At 37.3% G+C, this 22,467-nt stretch overlaps 2 protein-coding genes across 13 annotated transcripts in view; both read left to right on the forward strand.

Annotated features, from left to right (window-relative positions):
- The window catches only part of LOC113066102 (sickle tail protein homolog), a 166,836-nt gene extending 148,299 nt beyond the window's left edge, over nucleotides 1–18,537 (forward strand). For 5 of the 12 annotated variants that reach the window (XM_026237743.1, XM_026237738.1, XM_026237740.1 and 2 more), the window contains 15 exons: nucleotides 2,216–2,320; nucleotides 2,641–2,690; nucleotides 3,332–3,495; nucleotides 4,149–4,324; nucleotides 5,545–5,681; nucleotides 6,117–6,264; nucleotides 7,139–7,568; nucleotides 7,654–7,870; nucleotides 7,947–8,251; nucleotides 8,651–8,806; nucleotides 11,422–11,526; nucleotides 14,124–14,198; nucleotides 14,515–16,143; nucleotides 16,690–16,827; nucleotides 17,807–18,536. In XM_026237743.1, the coding sequence (XP_026093528.1) occupies nucleotides 2,216–2,320; nucleotides 2,641–2,690; nucleotides 3,332–3,495; nucleotides 4,149–4,324; nucleotides 5,545–5,681; nucleotides 6,117–6,264; nucleotides 7,139–7,568; nucleotides 7,654–7,870; nucleotides 7,947–8,251; nucleotides 8,651–8,806; nucleotides 11,422–11,526; nucleotides 14,124–14,198; nucleotides 14,515–16,143; nucleotides 16,690–16,827; nucleotides 17,807–18,301 (4,330 nt within the window). In that variant the 3' untranslated portion in view covers nucleotides 18,302–18,536. Of the gene's footprint in view, nucleotides 1–2,215; nucleotides 2,321–2,640; nucleotides 2,691–3,331; nucleotides 3,496–4,148; nucleotides 4,325–5,544; nucleotides 5,682–6,116; nucleotides 6,265–7,138; nucleotides 7,569–7,653; nucleotides 7,871–7,946; nucleotides 8,252–8,650; nucleotides 8,807–11,421; nucleotides 11,527–14,123; nucleotides 14,199–14,514; nucleotides 16,144–16,689; nucleotides 16,828–17,319 lie in introns of all 12 variants that reach the window. The other 7 variants (XM_026237747.1, XM_026237748.1, XR_003279120.1 and 4 more) reach the window with 6 other exon arrangements.
- Nucleotides 18,538–18,712: 175 nt separating this feature from the next.
- LOC113066106 (uracil nucleotide/cysteinyl leukotriene receptor-like) lies at nucleotides 18,713–22,122 on the forward strand. The gene is made up of 2 exons (XM_026237752.1): nucleotides 18,713–20,392; nucleotides 20,908–22,122. Exon 2 carries the CDS (start codon nucleotides 20,938–20,940, stop codon nucleotides 21,880–21,882), a length of 945 nt encoding a protein of 314 aa, XP_026093537.1. The 5' UTR covers nucleotides 18,713–20,392; nucleotides 20,908–20,937; the 3' UTR covers nucleotides 21,883–22,122.
- The last annotated feature ends 345 nt before the right edge of the window (nucleotides 22,123–22,467 follow it).

Here is a 22,467-nt window from a genome sequence, read left to right on the forward strand (position 1 = left end):
AAACACTTCAAGCATATCCCACAGACAGTTAGTTTAATAAATGTTTATTTATTAAACCACAGTGAGTAAAATAAAAAATAAAAAATTGAAATACTGAGGCAGGCCCGCAACAGCGCTAGCAAATGAAATGAGAAATAGCCTACAATCTAAACAAATTAAATTAATTAAAAACAAACTTGCAGGTTATCTTACCTCAAGAATGCACCGCAGAACATGTCCATTCTTTTTTCCATTAGTTTCCATCAGTTAAACGAAAACAAAGTCCAGTCAAATGAAAAGTTAGAACAGTCTCTTACAGAGCATCGTGGAGAAAAAGAATAGCCTCCAGAGTGGAAGGTTTTACACAGAGCGAGCCAGTCTTGACAGTTGTGGTAGCAGGGTCTCGTGCTGTTTACATTTACATTACTTTAGAGGCCTATAATAGCTACTACTACAATAAGTGGATATAAGTAAAATATAATCGTGGGTCGCGCTGACGGAAAAGCGTGCGTGCGTGCGTGCGTGCATGCGTGCGTGAGACTGTCATGTCAGTATGTCAGTTTAACTATAAAGGGTTGAATTATCAGATTATGAAAGTTATGAGGTTATGAAATGTCTTTCTATGTTTGTTTTTCTATCGTCGACGTCAACTTTTAATTTTTTTATTTAATGTTTAAAAATATAAATAGAAGGATAACCCAAAAAAGGCCCAAGGCCCGGCCCGCATGTGAGCTATAGCGTGAAAATTGGCCCGAAGCCCGGCCCTAGGGGCATAAATAAGTCGGGGCCCATCGGTCTCGGGCTGAAATGCAGGGCTTTAAACTAGTCTATTTGCACTGTCAACTAGCAGCAGCATTATCATTTAGTCGACTAGGTTACTAGTCTCGCTATTTATAATGTTATATCGCTAGTATCCATAGTTATTATTTTAACATAAATTCTTCAGAGCTGACAAAGCTGTTTAGCTGGGTTTGTTTTAAAAAAATACAGCCTTATATATCTCAGAAAAAAAAGACTTTAAACTGTAATTCAGTCACTTTTGTTTTGCTGTTTTGGTTAAATGGTAATCGTTCCCTTTATGTTTGTCTGTGCCCTGTAAGTCAGATTTATTGTGCTTGGCAATGTACTTGCTAGCTGAGAAGAGTCAATACACAGGGTCAACATGCTGAGCTGTTTTTAAAGGGCAGAGCACATGCAGGCCAGACGTTTCTAACATTATCTAAATAGTGGTTTGCTGTGTGCATTGGCACAGAAAGGGCAGATTGGCAGTTTAGCCTTTTTCAAAAGACTTTAGTTAATCAACATTTGTCAAGTTAATCTTAGTGATTTATTGGGTCTTTTGTATATGCTACAAAAATCATAGGCAGGAATCCAGTTCATACTCCCTTTCGCTTAAAGCTTTTTTGTTGTTAGGATTGACCTTGAATATAATGTTTTAGAAATTAAATGTGGTGAATATGTTGCCAAGAGACTTTTATTTATTTATTCAGGTTGTTTTTGTATTGTTTTTTTTCTGTGCAGTTTCACATAAATGTATTCACTTTATGAATGGCAGCATACTTTTAAATTTACTTAACTTTTTTACGTTGTTGAAAAATCTCAACAAATATACAAATATATTTTGAAATATTATTACAATTTAAAATACTGTTTTCTATTTGCATATATTTTAAAATGTAATTTATGTCTTTGGTCTTGCTGATTTGTTGCTCAAGAAACATTTATTATTGTCAGTGCTGAAACCATTATGCATTTCTCTATTATTATTTTCTATTTAAAAGAAAAATCACTACAAGTGGTAAAGCTTGCATCCCACTTGATAAAATTCATTAAAAATGTCTATTTAAGCATTCTACTTTATTGTAAATATGAACTGATTGTAAAATTTAGGCTGATGCCAATGAGCTGATAATTATTTTCTAGTTATAGTCTAGAATACATTTTTTGTGTAAAAACATTAAATGAATTAAATGCTATGAGTGAATTAAGACTTTACAAAAAAAGTCTACATCGAGTATGAAAAACCGATATTTCAGCCAAAATGCTGTATTAACCATATATGTCTTTTTATTAACGATGAATTAGAGTAAAATGGCTTTTGATAACTAAAAATAAACTAAAAAACTAAATATCTCATGAGGCACATAGTCCCACTGTTATTTCGATTTCCCCCCTTGACCGTCTCCACTCATACCCCATCAGTAGTAAGCATGCGATATGCTCTATCTCTCTGCAGAGAGAGAATGAAGGCCATGGAGGAGCAAATAGCCAGTCTGACTGGTCTTGTGCAGCATGCTCTCTTAAAGAGTCACAGCACTAACAGCAACAAGGAACACCCCAGGTAAGCAGGGCAGGCTGGGTAAGGTAGTTCCCAGAATATCACAAATCAAATAAGAAAAGAAAATAGGAGGACTATGATGGATTAATGGTGGTGGTAATCAGAAACTGTGTGTTTTAAAAAGACTTGGTGGGTTAGATGACTACTAACTGTGCATGAACTAAATTGACTCATTCTCACTAAAACCAGTGCCTTTATGAATGGCAATGCTTGTGCCGCTGTAACACAGACTAACTTCAAGTGTTTGTAGAGTGATTGTGTCTGTTTGTATGTACATGTACATTTGTGCATTCAGTCATTTGAAATCTCCCCCATTTTTCCAGTGAGAAATCAGTAAATTCCGGATCACCAGTTCACAGCACATCTAGCACAGGTAAATTTCTTCTTTCCATTGCTTCCATACCCCATACCTCATTTGTTTGTGCTTGTAATGGTCAACCATTATAGAGCAGAGGCCATAGTATTATACCTTCTGTCAATATTCAGCAAATAACGCATTTATATCATTAAAACAGGTCTTTGAATATCAAATAAACTTTTAATTTGAATAAACTTTAAATAAACCATGCAATCTTTGAATCCAGCAGTGAGCTCTTCTGAAGTGTGCATTTGTAAACTCTGATAAATATGCACTTTTGCAAGAACTGACCTGAATTGCTGTAGTTAGTTTTTATGCTCAATGGAGTTTGAAATGTAATCTTACTAAAAGTTATGGTCAAATATGGGTACAACGACAAATATCACATCTCTTTAAGCTTATTGACAATATATATGATTATATTTTTTGTTGAGACACTTCAGTTGATGAAATCAACTTCATAATTTCTTGAGTTGAGATAGATAATAAACTCACTTTTTAAATAATAAAAATCTCTGAAACCTGGACTATCACATTATTTCCAGCAATCTGTCTGTCAACTTTTTCACACAAGCTTGAGAGCCCAGTCTGTCTTCTTACCATTATATACTTATGGTTGTTATTGTTGGTCATGTTTTTTGTATTGTTTTGTTTAGGAGGTTCTCCAGTATTAGCACCAAAAGTTAATGCAGCAACTCTTGAGCATTGCCCTGCCCCTACACCACCACTAGGCCCCACCCCCTTGCATGCTAACCTTCACCTGTTCAGGAAAAATGTCTCTGAGCTCCGCCTCCAACTGCAACATATGAGACAACTACAGGTAATTAAAGTCCAAATTAGTTATTCTCATGAGAAATCTGCAGTTATTAAATGCATTTTGCCCCATATTTTTCATAATGTTTATTATGAAATATTAAATTAATATTTACTGTCAAGACAACATAAAACAAATCATTTATCTAAGTAACGTGACAGTATACTTTCAGTAAAATAATATTCAGGGCAAAATTATATAAGAAGGAACTTAATTAGTAAAAAAGTGGGCTTTCCAATTACTATTGGCTGAAATATTTTTCCTCACTTGGTTATATCAGCTGAAAATTAAATGTTAAACAAGGACCTAAAAATAATGTGTACTGAATCTGATGAATCTTTAAAGACATATATATATATATATATATATATGTAAGTTAAAAAAAGTAGCAAATAAGCGATTCAGCATATTAGATTAATTTTCGAAGGATCATGTGACACTAAAAACTTGAGTTATGGATGCTGCAAAAAATCAGCTTTGACATCATAGAAAAAATTAGCTTACAATATTGAAATAGTTGTTTTAAATTGTACTAATATTTCACAGTTTTGCTGCTTTTTTTTATCAAAGTGCATCCCTGGTTAGCATAAGAGACTTACCGACCCCAAACCTTTGAATGCTAATGTATCCTGTAGTAAATGGTCATGTGTGTGTTTCAGCTTCATAATCAGGAGTGTGTGCGTGCTCAGATAAAGCATGTAGAGCAAGAGATCAGTGTGAAGTTGGCTGAAATGCTGAGACGACAGGACGATCCAACACAGAAACAGAGGACACTGGTGGAGGAAGAGAGACACCGATATCTCAACATGCAGGAAAGAGTTCTCACCCAGTTGGAGTACGACACTCTCTCTCTCACACGCACACACACACACACATACAAACACACACACACACTCTCTCTCTCCCTCTGTTGAATCTGAAATTCACTTTTCCTGTGGGCAAGCAAATGCCTTTTATTCTAAAATCATTCTTCATACGATTCATTACAGCCCCTCTTTTAACTAATAATATCCCTGTATGCCCTGCTGTGTGTAAACCGTAATTAAATCCCACTTTAATTTAACTGGTTAACAAGCGTGATCTCCAGACAGCTGTAAGCATGAAAAACAGAACTCAGTGGGAATTAACACTAGGCAGAGATCAGGAGCAGCATTAACACTCTGTTTACCTTGGTTTTATGCCAGTGCCCAGTCAGCAGAGGTCTGTGACTGTGAGCAGTGAATCAAAGGACAGTTTGACTTTTACACGTGTGGGGGCATCAAAAAAGTTTTATTTATTTATTTATTTTTTTTGTGAAAGTTGATGCAAAATGTGGAACATTAGCAAACTGCCGCATCTTATACACCACATGGACATTTGTCCATCACTCTTAAAACATGGCTTAAAACACAATAGAAATGAATGATATAAAAATAAACTTCTTATTGCTGGTATCCAGAACTAACACATTGCTGGTATTGAGCCACCCATATAAACATGATTAAAAAAAAAAAAATTGTAAAAGGAAGTATTTCACAGACAAAATAATATTTAGGGAAAATAGGGGGAAATTATCAGAAGGAAATATATACATATATTATTTATGGAAATTGATTTTATGGTATGTAAAACCATTCCTATATATTTGATAAGTTCATCAGGTTTACCAGATTAATGTAAAACCTTGTACCATAGTATAAACTATTGGTTCTCAGCCAGGGGGCCACAGGATGACAAGATGCTGAGAACCACTGATATAAACAAACGTGGTGTAACATAAAGAAATCATAGTGGCCATAATGTAATAATTCTCAATAAATCGCCTGCAAGCAATTTCATAGTTTTTTTAAACCTCAATTTTAGCATCCAAGTCCACAAAAGACACTGGATAGCAAACAGATGTCAGGAGCATAAAGTGGAACCTGCACTGCCCTCTGGTGTCACAACAGTTTCATTTCAGTATTGACTGGATGACAAAAACACAAATATATGTGGATGGATTGGCTCATCAGTAATAATGTAAGTATTTTTTGCACTGCTAATTGTGTCATAATCGTCAAGTGTGTTTGTGTGTAGGGATCTGGAGCAGTATGTGGAGACACTGAGGACTGATTCTAGCCCCGCTGCATCTCAGAGAGCCGTGATGCTGAAGGAGGTAGAGGAGGGAGCTGTCAGTCTGAGGAAGGTGGGCGAGAACCTGGCTGGACTGAAAGGTACAACAACCTAAACAACTCACTGAAATACCGCAGACCACCTATTTTATATAACAATTGATTGTAAGCAACTGGACTTTGCTTTCTTGTTTGTTAAGAATGTTAAATTGTTTTCTTAAGGTACAGGAAGTTGAGTATTCTCCGGTATTAGACTTGCCCACACATTTTACTATTATGCATCTTGAAAAACTGTGGGCCAGCTGTGTCATTTGGGGTGTGGATTGTGACTTGCTGTTTGTCACTTGCTTACAGTGCTATAATGGCAACTTTATATAGAATAAGCACACATTTCACATCTCCAGTGGAAATCCTCCCACTCCACTCCAATCATATGAGGCACCACATGCGTAAACAGTTTTAAATGTCAAAGGTTTCCCAGCTGATGATAACACTCAGACTAGTAGCAAACTATATTTTTTCTTCTTCTTCGTGCAGGAGAGTTTCCAGCTCTTCAGTCCCGTATGCGGGCGGTGCTCAGGGTGGAGGTGGAGGCCGTGAAGTTCCTCAAAGAAGAGCCGCACAAGCTGGACAGCATGCTGAAGAGAGTCCGAACCCTCACAGACACACTCAGCAACCTTCGCAGGTACAGACAGAGAGAGAGAGAGATGGAGACTGACATTTCAATTGCGAATATAACAAGATTGCGGTTAATAAAATTCTTTATGAGGAACTTTATGGATCTGTATGCCTTCTGATTCCAGCCACGTATCCAAGCAGCCAGAGTGTTTTGGAAATGAATATGCAGTTTCTGTTCTCCATTTATCATTCATATCGTAATCATGTGTGAGCAGAGACTCTGTATAGGTTTAAACAGATGAGAGATCTGGAGCATCTGCTGCTAGTCACTTCCTTTCTCCTCCGTGTCAGACCTGATCAGACTCAAGCCGGTTACCGTTCTCTATGAATGTGCGAATGTTAGGAATATTACCAGCACTCTGGAAAATAGTGTTTTGTTTCTGAAGCAGCTGGGTGTGTTTTCACTCCACTAACGGCACCTAATGTAATTGCAAAACTAAACACATTTTTACACGTTCTAAAGAAAATGTGTTGATTGGTGGTTGCTAGGGTTTTCCAGGTGTTTTTTTAATTAGTTACTTATTTATTTTGTATTATATAGATTAGATATATTACAAGTAATGTAATAGGGTTCATAGTATTCATGTTGGTGGCACAAAAGTCCAGGACAAGATATGTGTTTTTTTTCAAACTTCAGTTATGTGCAGTACAAATAGGAATCTCGAATCCTCTGTCTTTCAGCGTTTGGTCAAACAGTTAGTTGAACCAATGTCAAGAAATGTTCTGAACATCACCAGAGGAAATCCGCTGTAATAGGAGTATGCTTAAAAAAATACACACTTCAGCTTTACTCAAAATCAGCTTGTGATTTTAAATTTGGTTAATTTTCACTGTATTGTTTTCCTCATTGATTTCTGTTTGATATATCATTTGTTCTTTAGGTCTACCACAGATAGCCTGCTGAAACCCTCTGACCCCGTTTCCTCGTCATCTTCCGAAAAAACAGAATTGGCCATTGTTGAATCCCCAGAGGCTGCCTCGGTTGCACCTCAGAGCTCCACCGTGAGGTCAGAGGTTATGACATCAAATCCTGTGGTGATCCACCATGCCCAGGCCTCTCCTGTAGCTACACAACAATCCCAGCAATCAACAGCACCTTCGCCCATTCCCCCTGCGGCACAGAGACGAGAGTCGACCCCTTCACCCACCAAACAGCTCAAAAAACCCTCACTTGAGCAGACACAAATACCAAATGACAGCCGCAGTGGAGTCTCAGCTAATGGCATGAATGGCAAAGGTCCTTCTCCAAACTTCATTGAGGAGATTCACGCAAGTCGCAGCAAGAACATGAACAGGGCTGTGTCAATAGAGGTGAGTATTGTGCATGATCATCCAAATGAGTGAGGTGAAAATGTGTGTTCCTTTGTTTAGTTACTAGTTTGATTGGTATCTTCAGGCTGCAGAGAAAGAATGGGAGGAGAAGAGGCTGAACATGGGTCATTATGATGGGCAGGAGTTTGAACGGATGCTCCAGGAAGCAGAAGCCAACATGCTGAGAGGAATACCAAACCTGGAGGCTCCCAGCGAACCCGAGGGCTCCCCTGCAGTGGTTCTTGCCTCCCTGGAGGAGGAGGTAGAAAAAAACGAGCCCACAGCAGCACCAGCAAAACAGGGTAAGAGACTGAAAGAGACCTAAGAGCTCTTGCGACTACTGTTTGCCAAAGTTTATACTTAATTCTGTTTCTGCAGATGACAATCAGCCGAACTCTGAGAAACCTACTAAGGCTGCTTCAGAGAAACCTCCCAAACCTCTGGAGAAACCAGTTAAGTCAGCTTTGGAGAGACCTCTTAAGCCCAACCTATCCATCAAATCAAGCCTGGAGAGACAAAGTAAGACTCAGGAAAAAGTTGTTAAGCTTCCAACCACAGACAAAGCCAACAAGTCCCCTCCTCCACCCCCACCACGACGAAACTACACCACCAACACTGTGATGACCACCACCCGATCTGGAGAGGTCATTTACACCAGCAGAAAGGACTCTGTTATGGTACAAGTGTGTTTGCAAGATGTATATGTGTAATATTGAGAAATATATATATATATTTGTATATGTATATTTAATATATATATATATTAGTTTTTGTTTTTGTTGTTGTTTTTTAGTTTTTAAATAACTATTAATATAAATTAAATAATAAACTAAATCTATAAATATAAATGAAATTTGATTTTTGTTTCAAAATAATAATTATTATACATTTATAAAAATAAATATAAATTATACAATTATAATTATTATAAAATGAAATAATAAAATGAAATTAATTATATTTAATCATAGAACTAATTTTAATTATAGAATTAATTATCTATATAATATTACATTTTAAATATAATTAAATGAACATTTAATTATATATTTTTATAATTATTAATATAACTTGTTTCGTAGGAGGGTGAAGAGGAGTCCAACGGGTCAGCGTCTCAGCCTGAACCAAAGTCCTCTCCAGAGGCGAAGCCCAAACTCATTACTCCTCCTCCACCTATCGCTGCCTCGGCTATCACTGAGGAAGAGGATGAGGGAGACAAGATTATGGCAGAGCTACAGGTGAGATACACACATAAACTCAAACATACATACTAGGGGTGTCCCCGACTAAGGATTTTCATAGTCGAATCGGAATTTTCAATTCTTGCTGATATTCGACTAACATTTGATAGCAAGTTTTTAATACATGGGATTAAACTCATAATTTGATGAAGAAAACGCTTCGTTATTTAGACATCATAACATTAATATTAAGACTTACGCTATAGGCTATCTGCAAAAAGAGCCTAAATGCAAATGAACGTGTCTGCACGGCTCTGAAGGAACTCCTTTTGTTGACGTGTTCTTTACGAAACAATGTGCAGAAACATGGCAGCTAAACTCTGAAGATTCACAGCGTTTTATTATAATGGTCTTCTCATTATAATGGTATGGATGTGACAGTCCAGTCATAGTTATTAAAGGGAAAGTTCACCCAAAAATCTAAATTATGTCATTAATAACTCACCCTCATGTCGTTCCAAACCCGTAAGACTTCTGTTTATCTCCGGAACACAGTTTAAGATATTTTAGATTTAGTCCAAGAGCTCTCAGTCCCTCCATTGAAGCTGTGTGTACGGTATACTGTCCATGTCCAGAAAGGTAAGAAAAACATCATCAAAGTAGTCCATGTGACATCAGAGGGTCAGTTAGAATTTTTTGAAGCATCGAAAATACATTTTGGTCCAAAAATATCAAAAACTACGACTTTATTCAGCATTGTCTTCTCTTCCAAGTCTGTTGTGAGAGAGAATTTACTTATTGGGAGAAAACCGCAAGTTCTATGTGAAATCAGACATTGGAGTGCTCACATATAGGCTAGTCAGAATGGCATAATCAATAACACCCCGCGAATATTCGACTGTGAGATTGGTAGTCGAATCAGGCTCCTCGAATTGAAGCATCGAAATCATTGACTATTCGGGGTCACCCCTAATGCATACACACACACATTAATACAGACTAGTAGCAAACATAACTTCATGTTCCTAATTGGTATAAATGTGTATACATGCACATATGGTAACTTACTTTCACTAAGGTGTTTTAATGTTTAAATGTCTTGGGTGTGAAATCGCTTTGGTGTGGGTGTTAAGATGCTTTTGGTGTGCCCTGTGGCTTATGTGGTGGCAGTTTCATTTCCCTTGCAGTAGACTATAGTAGCTTTTTATTTATTTTCTCACAATTCTATAAATGCACATTTAAATAGTGTTAAAAAAAGTTTATTTATTTCTCTAATTCCATTTAAAAAGTGAAACTTGTATATTATATTCAATTATTACTCACAGACTCATATATTTAAAATGTTTATTTCTTTTCATTTTGATGATTATAACTGACAACTAAGGAAAATCCCAAATTCAGTATCTCAGAAAATTAGAATATTGTGAAAAGGTTCAATATTGAAGACACCTGGTGCCACACTCTAATCAGCTAATTAACTCAAAACACATGCAGAGGCCTTTAAATGGTCTCTCAGTCTAGGCTACACTATCACGGGGAAGACTGCTGACTTAACAGTTGTCCAAAAGATGACCACTGACACCTTGCACAAGGAGGGCAAGACTGACTGTTCACAGAGCTCTGTGTCCAAGCACATTAATAGAGAGGTCAAGGGAAGGAAAAGATTTGAGGAGAGGCACACAATCCACGTTGCTTGAGGTCCAGTGTAAAGTTTCCACAGTCAGTGATGGTTTGGATGCCATGTCATCTTCTGGTGTTGGTCCACTGTGTTTTCAAGGTCCAAGGTCAACACAGCCCTATACCAGGAAGTTTTCTAGCACTTCATGCTTCCTGCTGCTGACCAACTTTATGGAGATGCAGATTTCATTTTCCAACAGGACTTGGCACCTGCACACAGTGCCAAAACTACTAGTACCTGGTTTAAGGACCATGTTATCCCTGTTCTTAATTGGCCAGCAAACTCGCCTGACCTTAGCCCCATAGAAAATCTATCGGGTAATGTGAAGATGGCAGATGCGATATGCCAGACCCAAGAATGCAGAAGAGCTGAAGGCCACTATCAGAGCAACCTGGACTCTCATAACACCTGAGCAGTGCCACAGTCTGATCGACTCCATGCCACGCCACATTACTGCAGTATGTTTTTTTTTTTTTTAGTTGGCCAAGATTTCTAAAAATCCTTTCTTGTATTAGTCTTAAGTAATATTAAAATTTTCTGAGACTGAATTTGGGATTGTCCTTAGTTGTCAGTTAATAATCATCAGAATTAAAATAAATAAACATTTGAAATATATCAGTCTGTTTGTAATGAATGAATATACAAGTTTCACTTTTTGAATGGAATTAGTGAAATAAATCATCTTTTTGATGATATTCTAATTATATGAATAGCACCTGTATATACAGTTCTACCTTTTAGCTTTTTAAAATAATACACACAAATTATTAACAGGCTAGAAAGGACAGCAAATACTAAAGAAATTATATAAAAGCCAAAATAAAAGTTTTTTTTTAGTTAGTTAGCCAGAATACATACAGGCAGATAATAATTTGATAAAAGTAATTGTAGATCATTCCTATTACATTGTACAGTAATCTTGAACTGGTTTGCCCAATTGAATATGGGCAAATTCTAATATTTTACCCCCTTCCTCACAAATTCTTCCCTTCAGGTTTTCCAGAAGTGCTCTGTTAAGGAGGTAGGGCTCAAGGGTTTGGTAGAGCCACAGATCAGAGAGCTAAGACCTGGGGTCTTACTGCCCCTTAAAGATAAGAAGGTAAAGGATATGATGTCCTTTAGTAGACCCTCCAACTGCCTGCCTGTGCCAGCCGCTTGTCCCTGATGGCTGTTCTTTGCGATGCTTGTATGGCTTTCTTACCCTCTGCTAACTTCCTCTGTACACTCTTGTGATGGAAACCTGACACCAAAATTGTTCTCACTGTTCTTTAAGTTTAAATTCTGTTCCTTTTCTTTTATTTCTACTGAACTCATGACCTGTGCTGATTGTAGTGATGTAGCGTGAGCCAAAAGGGTAAACGGATATAATTGGCTTTGTGAGCCTTGAGTCAATCAATCAATAAACTAGATTTTCGACACTGCTGTCAAAGGGTGTTGTGTGTGTGTTTTTTACATTTATCATTTTAATAAAAAATATGTGTGATCACAATGGGAGACAATTCAATTTCCAAAGGTTACCTGAAGGTATGCTATTTTCAAACATTTATCCTTTATAAGGTAACGTACCTTATAAAGGATAAATGTTTGAAAATCACATACAGCTTGAGTTATCTAACTAGGTTTAGCATAATCAGATTATCCTGGCCAAAACATTAGCAGATTTAGTTGATTTATGAGAAATTATCAGGACCTAACTTAACATGGCCATCTAGTTTTCTCTAGTCTTAACCATATGTGTCGGTAGAATGCAACTTAGAATTTGTTTGTTACTGAGGATTTTACAGGAGACTTTAAGCTAGCAGTCTGGAGTTCAGCATTTGTTCTTTGATCTTCTCACTTTGCTGCATGCCTGCAATTAAATAAGCTTCCTTATTTAATGGGTTTTCAGTCTCACTTTTTCTCTCTTTACCTTCATTTTCACAAGTACTTTCTTACCGTTACAAATTGTGCAGTGTAATATAGGATTTACAGGTGAAATATCACCACTTAGCAACTTGTACTCAAAACTGAATTTAGTTAACTTGAATTGGAAAAATAAAATTGGAACAATCTGGAAACAGTGTTGGTACATGCATCACAAATTTTTTATTATGTTTTAATGTTCTTTTTTTATTTTATTTTTTTATTTTGGGCAGTTTTTTCAGATTAGTTCACAAATGCCTTAGGTATAGCTCCAAACTATGTTTTTTAATAATGTTTTAAATTACTAATCCCATTCATTGCATATTTTGAAATATGATTATGATTACTGTAGAGAAGATGAATGGTCTGTATGTCTAGCTGTAATGTATTATTAAGGTCAGAAAACTAATTTTATGACAATTCTTAAAGGGATACTCCACCCCAAAACTTAAATTTTGTCATTAATCACTTACCCCCATGCAGGGGCGCCCCCAAGGGGTGGCCAGGGATGGCCACGGCCACCCCTGTATAAACTCTGGCCACCCCTGTGGCCACCCCTAGGATTATTTGCAGTGGGTACTATTAATTTTAATGCAGAATGTAAATTCACAATAGTTTAAGAAGTGAAAAAAAAAGTGCAGCACCTGCTGCAGCTACAGTTTTGCGTCTCTGAGCAACATTAAAGTGTTTAGTTCCTGAATGAATCAACCTTTAAATGATTCGGTTCAATCGCAATTAGTCACTTATTAACAGTGACTCGCTGCCACCTATTGGCGGTTTTAATTTCACATTTTATGGAACCTTTTCATTTTTTACATAATTTCAAACATCAGTTTTCATGTTTTATCTTTAAAATATCAAAACATTATTTATTCATTTGTAACTGCAGGTTAAAGTATTTATCAGAGCCATCTTAAACGGTGTAAAAACATCTAAATGGCACTTCAGATGCAGCTTCTGTTTTATCTGCATTGCAAAGATCAATTTTGTTGATCTGCCCACTGCCCCCATGTCGTTCCAAACACGTAAAAGCTTTGTTCGTCTTCAGAGCTCAATTTAAGATATTTTGGATGAAGACCGGAGGCCTGTGACTGTCCCATAGACTGCCAAGTTACACTGTCAAGGTCCAGAAAAGAATGAAAGACTTCATCAGAATAGTCCATCTGCCATCAGTGGATCAACCGTAATGTTATGAAGCTATGAGAATAATTCTTGTAAGCAAAGAAAACAAAAAATAATGACTTTATTCAACAATTCATTTGTCAACAGTCTCATCTTTTTCTCTCCACATCACTCAAACTGCCTGCACAATTCACAAGGATGCGCTACTACTACTGTATTTAACTTTATTTTTATTTTTATTATGTCTTTTTTTACATGCCCTTATTGTATAGTTGTATCTTATATTTTATATTTGATCTAGATTTTTAGGCTCTACTGTTAGTGTTATCTGTATGCACCGAGGGTCTGAGAGTAACGCAATTTCGATTCTCTGTATGTATGTACTGTACAAGTGGAATAATTGTCAATAAAGCAGTCTTGAGTTGGCTATTTCATCCAAAATATCTTAAATTGTGTTCTAGTACGAACAACATGGGGGTAAGTGATTAATGACAAATTTTTCATTTTGGGGTGGAGTATCCCTTTAATATTAAACGCCTTTTGATATGATAGAATATATGATCCAAGAATGTGTTTCATCAATAGGAGCCTAAATTATTTCAGTCATCTTAAAGTAGTGTGTAGGCTGAGATTTTTTCCTTGTGAAGTGATGTTGTTCCCCACAAACCACAGAATACTGAAAATCAAGATGACAAGAATCCTGACACAGATGAGAACTGCAACAATACAATTCGTCAGAGTCCTGGGGTGAGCTGCAGTTTTTATCATCACAATTATACACATTATCATAATCTTATAATAAACCCATACAAGAAATCATGTTATGATAGTATGATCTCTGTATAAATAAATTAATTAATTCATAAATAAATATATAATAGTTAGAACTCCTTTTCCAAAATAGTTATGCAATACTGTTCTCTGAAACCTCATAAAGACCCATTAATGGCAAAGTCAATAGTAGAAAATTATTTTTACCAGGCAGGGTTACTAACAAATCTGTATTTGGCTTATGAAAGCATACCTAATTATTATTTTTTTCTTTGACATTTGACCTTTTAAGGTCATCTACTATGTCACAGCTCAGATCTCCAAGGGGACTTCATCAGCCTCGGAGGAATCAACAGACGCATCACATTCTCCCCCATCACAGGTGTCACATGTCAATGCTTCTGACCAATCCCAAAATCAGCTGCAGTTATCCACTAACAAATTTGGTGCCCTCAAAAGCAGTGGCCCTGCCAGCTCTTCTAGCACTCTACACCAAAATCAGCTGTCTCTTTCAGCCTCGTTGAAGACAGATACACCCTCTTCATTGGAAGAAGTTCCAGCTAGCCCAACCCAAGGGAAAGTTCATGTTGTCAAGGCTGCTCAAGTGCAGATTAGCATAGAGGAGAGGGTAGAGTCTCCAACAGCAATTTGCTCACCAGTCTCTTTTGAAGACACTGTACCGATTCTTTCTAAAGGAATCCCTGTTGGGACAGATTTAGCAAATCAGAAACTTATATTTGGTTCATCCAAGGTGAAGGAAAGGAAATTTGAAGAAATGGAGGAAATTAACGAGGCCTATCTCAGTCCCGATCTGTCAGGAGAAGAGCCCCCTCCGCCTCCTCCTGATAACTTTGCCTTTATGATCACTAACACCAAGGTACAAGCCCTTTCCACTGGAGAGTACCATCAGCTAGTCAATGCCAAGAAAGGTAGTGTGCAGACAGTAACTTTTGGCAGCAAACGACCAAGTGCTTCTGGAAGTGGCATAGCATCAGGAGGTGATGCTAGTACCAGTGGTTCCACTGGTGCTGACAATGCCAGTAAAAAGCCAGTCATCATTATCTTTGATGAGCCAATGGATATCCGCTCAGCTTATAAACGCCTCTCTACTATCTTTGAATGTGAGGAGGAACTAGAGCGGATGCTTGCAGCAGAAAGAATAGATGAGGAGAGTGAGGAAACTGAGGAAGAAGAATGGACTAGGTGTGTGCATGTCAAACAGAATGGAGATGGTAGGGATTTAGGGAAAGGTACTGGTTCAAATTCTCCTGCAGATATCACAGACAGTCGAGTCATTAACTCTTCTTCATCCTCATCTTTATCTGAGGGAGAGGCATTAGTAGATGTTACTGATGGTGCAAAGCAAGATGGAAAGAAGAAGTTTAAGTTGAAATTCCCCAAGAAACAGCTAGCAGCATTAACCCAAGCCATTCGGGCTGGAAGTAAAACAGGCAAAAAGACTTTGCAGGTTGTTGTCTATGAGGATGAGGAAGAGACAGATGGAACTGTCAGACAACACAAAGAAACCAAGAGGTTTGAAATCGCTTGCTCCAAAACAGAGTCTTCAAAATCAAATCTCCAGGAACCAACTGGACGAACTGACGAGATTCGTAAGAACACCTACAAAAGTCTTAACAGTCTAGAGCAAACTATAAAGCAGCTAGAGAACACAATTTCTGAAATGGGACCAAAGTCTTCAGAAGAGCCTGAAATCTTGGTGAAGCCTGAATCTCAGGACAATACGACTGAAGAGACTCCAGTACACTCGGAGAAAGGTCTTGCTACCAAAACCTTGGTCCCTAGGTCAAGTTCTGCAAGCAAAGGTCCTGGTCTTCGAAAGAAGACAAAACCTCAGCTCCTTCCACGGCCTCCCATCATTCCAACTACTGGGGTCTCAGTCAAACCAGTTCCTACCCAGCAGGTCTCTCTAGATTCTATTACTTTAGCAAAGCCTATGGGTCTGTCCCTCTCCTCTTGCTCACAACAGTTCCACTCTATTCGAGGAACTTCTGAAGATCTTTAGTCTTTCCTACGGTGGAGGCTACCAACTCTGGGATCTGAACTTTTTAACACCTTCACATATTTTTTATAAATGTGGTATATTTATTTCTGGGGTGGTGTTTCATAGATAGACCTTTGTATGTTTACTGATGGTGCTCTAATCTTGGGTCAAGGCAGCCAACAACTTTCAGTCTTAGAACCACAGTCTCACATGGTTTCTAGTTCTATTTTGTGGGTTCTAAGGCAGTCTTTAAAGAAACGTTGTTGGTATTCTGGGCAGGTTTGCATGCTTCCTTACATCTCTTTCTGGTATACTCTACAGTGTCATGGTGATATCACATATGTGTTGTGCAAGCTTTGTCTTGTTATGATGTAGGTTTCAAAACAACCTCAAACGTGGCTCTCTTTTTTTGTTTCTTTCTTTTTATTCCTTTTTTCTTCTGTTTGGTTTAAATTCTTTTTGCAGAATGCCAGCATGGTCTCACCTACTAGTCGGATGCCAGTGCCTGTTTCTGCCAAGGTGCGGCAGCAACCGGGCACCTCAGAGAAAGAGAGGGCAACAAAACCGCAAAAGCTACAGGACTCTCAGAGGCAGTTCCGCCAGGTAGTCTTGTCATAGGACCACTTATCCAGTCAGAAAGATATATACACACTCCTAGGCATGGATTATATGGTCGAGAGGAAAGTCAGATTTTGCAGGGCTTGTATTGAGAGGGAAAAAAACTAACAAAAACCTGATGGAATCAAACTAATTTTTCTTTGGTTGAAGACCTAGTGCCGAAAGCTGTCTTTTAAATGTTGATGTTTGTTTTCCTGCTACATTTTTTAATGGCTGTGACTGAAGGCAACGGACTGTTATTTCATAATGCCATATGCTTCTGCATGTTTGCTTTGCTTGTGGCTTTGGTGCTGTAAAAGATAAACTAATTTAAAATAGGTAAATAAATATATATATATACACCACAGTAACACCACAGCCACTGCTTACCTAACATCATTAAATGCTTAGCCTAGGGTCTCTTTAACTAAAAACCACTGACATCTAACCCCTACACACTTCAGTGCCTGTGACACTTAATCTCTCCTTGTAAACCAGGATGCTTCTCTGTTTAACCCATTTTTGGACCCTTTCCCTGTTTACCTCTCGGAGGAATCCACAAACCCTTGCCTCACTGCCCAGGGTCCACAAATCCACTAAGTCCCCATTATCCTGTGGATGTTTTCCCAAACTGTACCTCCTCTACTCCTCCTGGAGCCTCCTTTGGTTATGAGTACTGGTTGGTTGCACTCACTCTGCGCAATACTCACTTATATAACTTACAATCCTATTGTCCCTCACCTTCACTCTCCTTTCCTTCTTTCAATCTACTTAAATCAATATTTTCACCCTCAAGACAGATAGTTTTTAGTGTGTGTCTTTAGTACTCATTTATATATGTAGTTTCTGTCTTTGATAATCTTTCGTGATGAACTGTAGATCCCAGTTAGGTAGAATGACTTAAAACATGCCTAGAAATTTTGCATCTTTTAATCATAAATTCCCTATGTTGACAATCAGTGTGTTTTGGCATCTTTGTTTGCAGGCTAATGGAAGTGCTAAGAGATCTGGAGGAGATCCCAAATCCACTTCTACTACAGTGCCTGCTTCTAAAATTCCTGCTTTTTCCTCTAGTATGGGAAAAGGCTTGTCCCAGTCTGATACTAGTAATATTGTTAATTCTTCTTCTCCTTTATCTCCCTGCCTTCCCACTAGTAAATCCTCTATCCCTCCTCCTCGATCCAGTTCCATCCCTTCCTCTCATATCCCCTCCCTTTCTAATGGTTCTTTAAAATTTGCCCCTCCCATTCACAGCACTAAAGGCCTCTCTGTTCCCACACAGACACAAAATGGTCGACCTTTCTCCTCTTCTTCCTCTTCTTGCTCCCACTCCCCTTTATCCCCGACTATGTTGAGTTACAGTGCAAAGAGTATCCATACCATTCACACAGCCAGCTTCACCAGCTACAGTCGGCCACACAACGGGAGTGCCAGTAAATCAGCTATCCCTGCGGTAACTGTCGCCAAAAATGCTGCGTAGAATGCTTTGCTGCTTCGCAACCATTTATGTATCTCTTAATGAGGTGGAGTTTCTCCTTATTTTACTTTGATTCATTTATTTTTTTTATTGTTTATTTTTAAACAGATAATATTGTTGTATCAGAGTTTTGGCATGACTGGCTAATATTACATTTAGGGCTGGGCGATATATCTAACGAATATGATCATGCGCATCTAATCAGTAAAGCTGCTTCCGTGATCACCGCTAAAATCGCCATCACCTGCTCATAATTGGAGTGGCATTTGATAGAGCCGTAGATCGCTGACAAGCTACGCAATATCGCGTTCATTATTGAAGGCGATTCAATCTGCGAAAATGAACGCGATATTGCGTAGCTTGTCAGCGATCTACGGCTCTGACTATTAAATGCCACTCCAATTATAAGCAGGTGATGGCGATTTTAGCGGTGATCACAGAAGCAGCTTTATTGATTAGATGCGCATGATCATATCGTTAGATATATCGCCCAGCGATTTCTGTTAAAGTCTAAGGCCATCATCCATTACTCAATGTTTAAAACTTGAATCTCTGCAAATCATGAACATTTAGAAAGATAAACGTAAAAAAAGACTTAACTGCAGAGAGCAGACTCTTGATCAAAGATTTTACAGAGCACTTCATTTGAAAAGAATATTTATTTTTCAAACAAGTATTCAAGTCCACAGTTAAAGCATGTAAACAATGTTTTGCTCATTTGTATACTCTAAATGATTGTAGATTATTTTCATTTTTTGTAAGTTGACATATGAGCGATAATACGTAAAAAGTACTGTAGGTTTATTAACCATTAATGTAAATTGACAAACATTGTGTCCTATTTGTTGTTCTTTTTTTTTCTCTCATGCACTGCCAATGTCTTTAAGATTTATTGTTATAAATTGACAACAGTTTTACAATGAACAGTTGTCTGTCTTTTCAGTAGTTGTGCCTGTTTGCCAAAGTTTGTAATTTACATCCTTACAACTGACTATATATACTGTGTTAAACACTCTGTACATTTATGGATAGGTTATACCTAACAACATACTTGTCAAAAACCCTTTATTTACTCATGCAGTCTATTGTAGTGATTGATAAAATTGCTCTCTACTTCACATGTACATACTGTAACATCTCTATTTTAGAGTTTGTCTTTAGTTTTGTTAACATTGAACCAAAGTTTGTTTCTATGCATGCCTATACAAAATTGTAGAAGGAGATAATGTAATAGAAAAAAATCATGCTTGCACAGACAGATTTTGTAAATAAATGTCTTTGGTTTTGTATAGCTTTAATTGCAGGAGCAATCTGTGCAAAAGAGTAGGTATTAAAACAGTAAAGTTCTGCATGCTTGTCGTTCACACGGCTGTGGTTTCTCTACTGCAGCACTGCAAGCCCTTCTATTAAACATTTTGGCAGATAGTTCAGCTGACTTGTGTGTTTTTTTATCCTATATATTTTCGTTTACACTTACATAGTAATGACATCCAGTATACATGTTGTGAAGTGTAATGCACCAATCCAAAAACTTGGACCAGCTTTTTTTGTATGTATGTAATGTGTGCTGTTGTCAAAAGGTTTCTACACTGAAGAATCTGAAACATAAAAGTTTTTAAGATTTAATAGATGTGATTTGATGAAATCTATTCAGAACATTATTATGCCTCCATTTGTGTTATAGTTTATAGTTTAAAGGGTAGTAATAATAGAGAAAACGTACAATAGGCATGTCCAAACTTCTGAAAAGTAATGCATAAATGATCAGCTTTCTTACCGTTAGTTTAGAACTTAATAAACCATAGCATATAGTGGATTTGCACACAAATAGCTTTAACTTTATTGTGGATTTGAATAATGCCAGCTTTGTCTGGGGAAGAAAAAGTAATGCAGATGTAATGAAGACAGGTAAAGAGACCAGCAGAGGGAGGTGTGTTTTAATGGGGATGTAGAAGGGCTTATTCATTTTAGTGTGATACCTCCTACAAAAAGACAAAGCATATGAGGAAAGCACACACAACATTCAGATAGCCAAAGGAGGTGCACATCATTGAGTCAATGTGCTGATTTCTGAGGAAGACTCCAAACCTACTTGTAAGTACCCAAATAAAAAGAGTGCTACTCTCATAATATGTTTTCTTTGTGATATTAAAAATTTGATGACATTTTTACTTTAAAAATATCAAATTGCTTAGAGAGGTATATATATATATATATATATATATATATATATATATATATATATATATATATATATATATATATATATTCAGTTTAGCAATTTCTGCATTTCTGGAGAAAATGATATTGCTGCCACTGCTCAGAAAGTTTTGTTTTGATTTGATTTAAATTTTTGGGAAAAATTCCATTCTTCCGTTTTGTGAATGTACATGTACAGCTCCAATGATTTCACTATTATACTATATTATGTAGTAAAAATACAAAAATCATGTATGTCCATGTTTTTTTAGTTTTATTTTTTTTAATTATTATTATTTTTACCATAGATAAGTCGTAGACATCGTTTAAATAGGTATTTCTAGAGAAAATACTATTGCTAAAATGTCTCCGTCTGATACTTGTTCTGACTCATGCCATTCTCCAAACAGAAGCTCAGTCTCATAGGAAAGACCTGCGCTATGTCGAATCACTCTGTGGAGGGGATTTACCTCAGCTCTCATGTGGAGAACATCCTGTTCTTGGCCTTCTACATTGTCATCTTCATCCTCTCAGTCCCGAGCAATGCCCTGGCACTTTGGGTGTTCTGTCACCGCAACACCAACAACACGCCTTCCAAAGAGTTTCTGAAGCACCTGGCTTTAGCGGACATGTCTTACATCTTGGTGCTCCCGATGCGAGTGATCTACCACATGTCTGGCGGTCACTGGCCTCTTGGGGAAGGGGCCTGTCGTGTGGCTGGTTTCCTTTTCTTCGTCAATCTCTACTGCAGCATGTATTTTATGACTTGCATCAGTGTAGACCGTCTGCTGGCTTGCGTCTTACCACTTAAAACCCAGAATCTGAGAAGTATCAGGAATGCCAAAGTGGTCTGTGCAATCCTGTGGGTCATGGTGATTGTTTCCATGTTGCCTGTCCTGTTCTCTAAAAAAGAAGTGACCAGACAAATGCAGAACGTGACAGTGTGTGAACAGCTGTACATAGAGAAGTCCTCCAGTCCCACCGGTGCATTGGTGTCCACTGCTATTGCATTTGTGATACCTTTGGTCACCCTGAGTTTTTCTTACATTCTTATATTTGCCAAAGTAAAACAGTTGAGTTTTCAAGAAAGGACGGCTGCTCAGCGTAAGGCAATAAGAATGATCGTACTAACAGTGGTTAACTTCTTGATCGCATTTGTGCCCTATCATATCCACCGATTTGTATTTATTCTACAACATGATGACATGTCAAGGTCAGAATCCGAAAGGCACATGTTGCATTTAGGAAATCGCATCACCTCAGCTTTAACATGCATAAATGGTGTGTTGGATCCTGTCATGTACTTCTTTCTGGCGAGAAATTATCAAGAAACCCTGCTGCTGCTTTGTGGTATAAACCCTAAAGATGAGCAATCCAATACTTGATCGGATGACAATATCTCATATGGCAGACTTGAATGACACTGACTAGGTCTTTGTGTTTATTTATAACTTTTTTTTTCTGCCAACATTCATCATTTATCGATTAATTTATCATATATCATTTTTTTGTATAAACTTTTAGTTGTTCAAAATGTGAGCAAATAAAATATTCTTCCAAAATCTCATATCTCTCAAGGTCACCATAAACACATTTTACACACCAGCACTCTTAACAAAAGTTATTTAATGGCATTGATGATTCCATGAATAATCTTTAGCAGCCATGGAAACTTTTCATTTCACACAAGGATTTAATAATGTAATTATTAACATTAAATAATTAAATGTTCAAAGTAAGAAAAAAAAAATGGTTCTTTTGTTTTTGGTTAATTTTTTTGTGATTTCTAGCCTACTTGCATTTAACCTACAGGTAAGGATTATGTTAACAACAGACCTTATTTAACTTCTATTTAAATAGGAAATTATACAGGCAGCCCAAGATCTACAAACTGACTTAACAATAACAATAGAGAAGTGGGGCCTGTCCAAACACCCACACTTGCAGTCTTGGCCACTTGAGAAGAGCAA

This window comes from Carassius auratus, chromosome 49 (genome assembly GCF_003368295.1).
Source record: "Carassius auratus strain Wakin chromosome 49, ASM336829v1, whole genome shotgun sequence".
Lineage (NCBI taxonomy): Eukaryota > Metazoa > Chordata > Actinopteri > Cypriniformes > Cyprinidae > Carassius > Carassius auratus.

What these genes read in the sequence shown, in the direction of transcription:
- LOC113066106 (XM_026237752.1), top strand. Translation starts at nt 20,938, where the DNA reads ATGTCGAATCACTCTGTGGAGGGGATTTACCTCAGCTCTCATGTGGAG.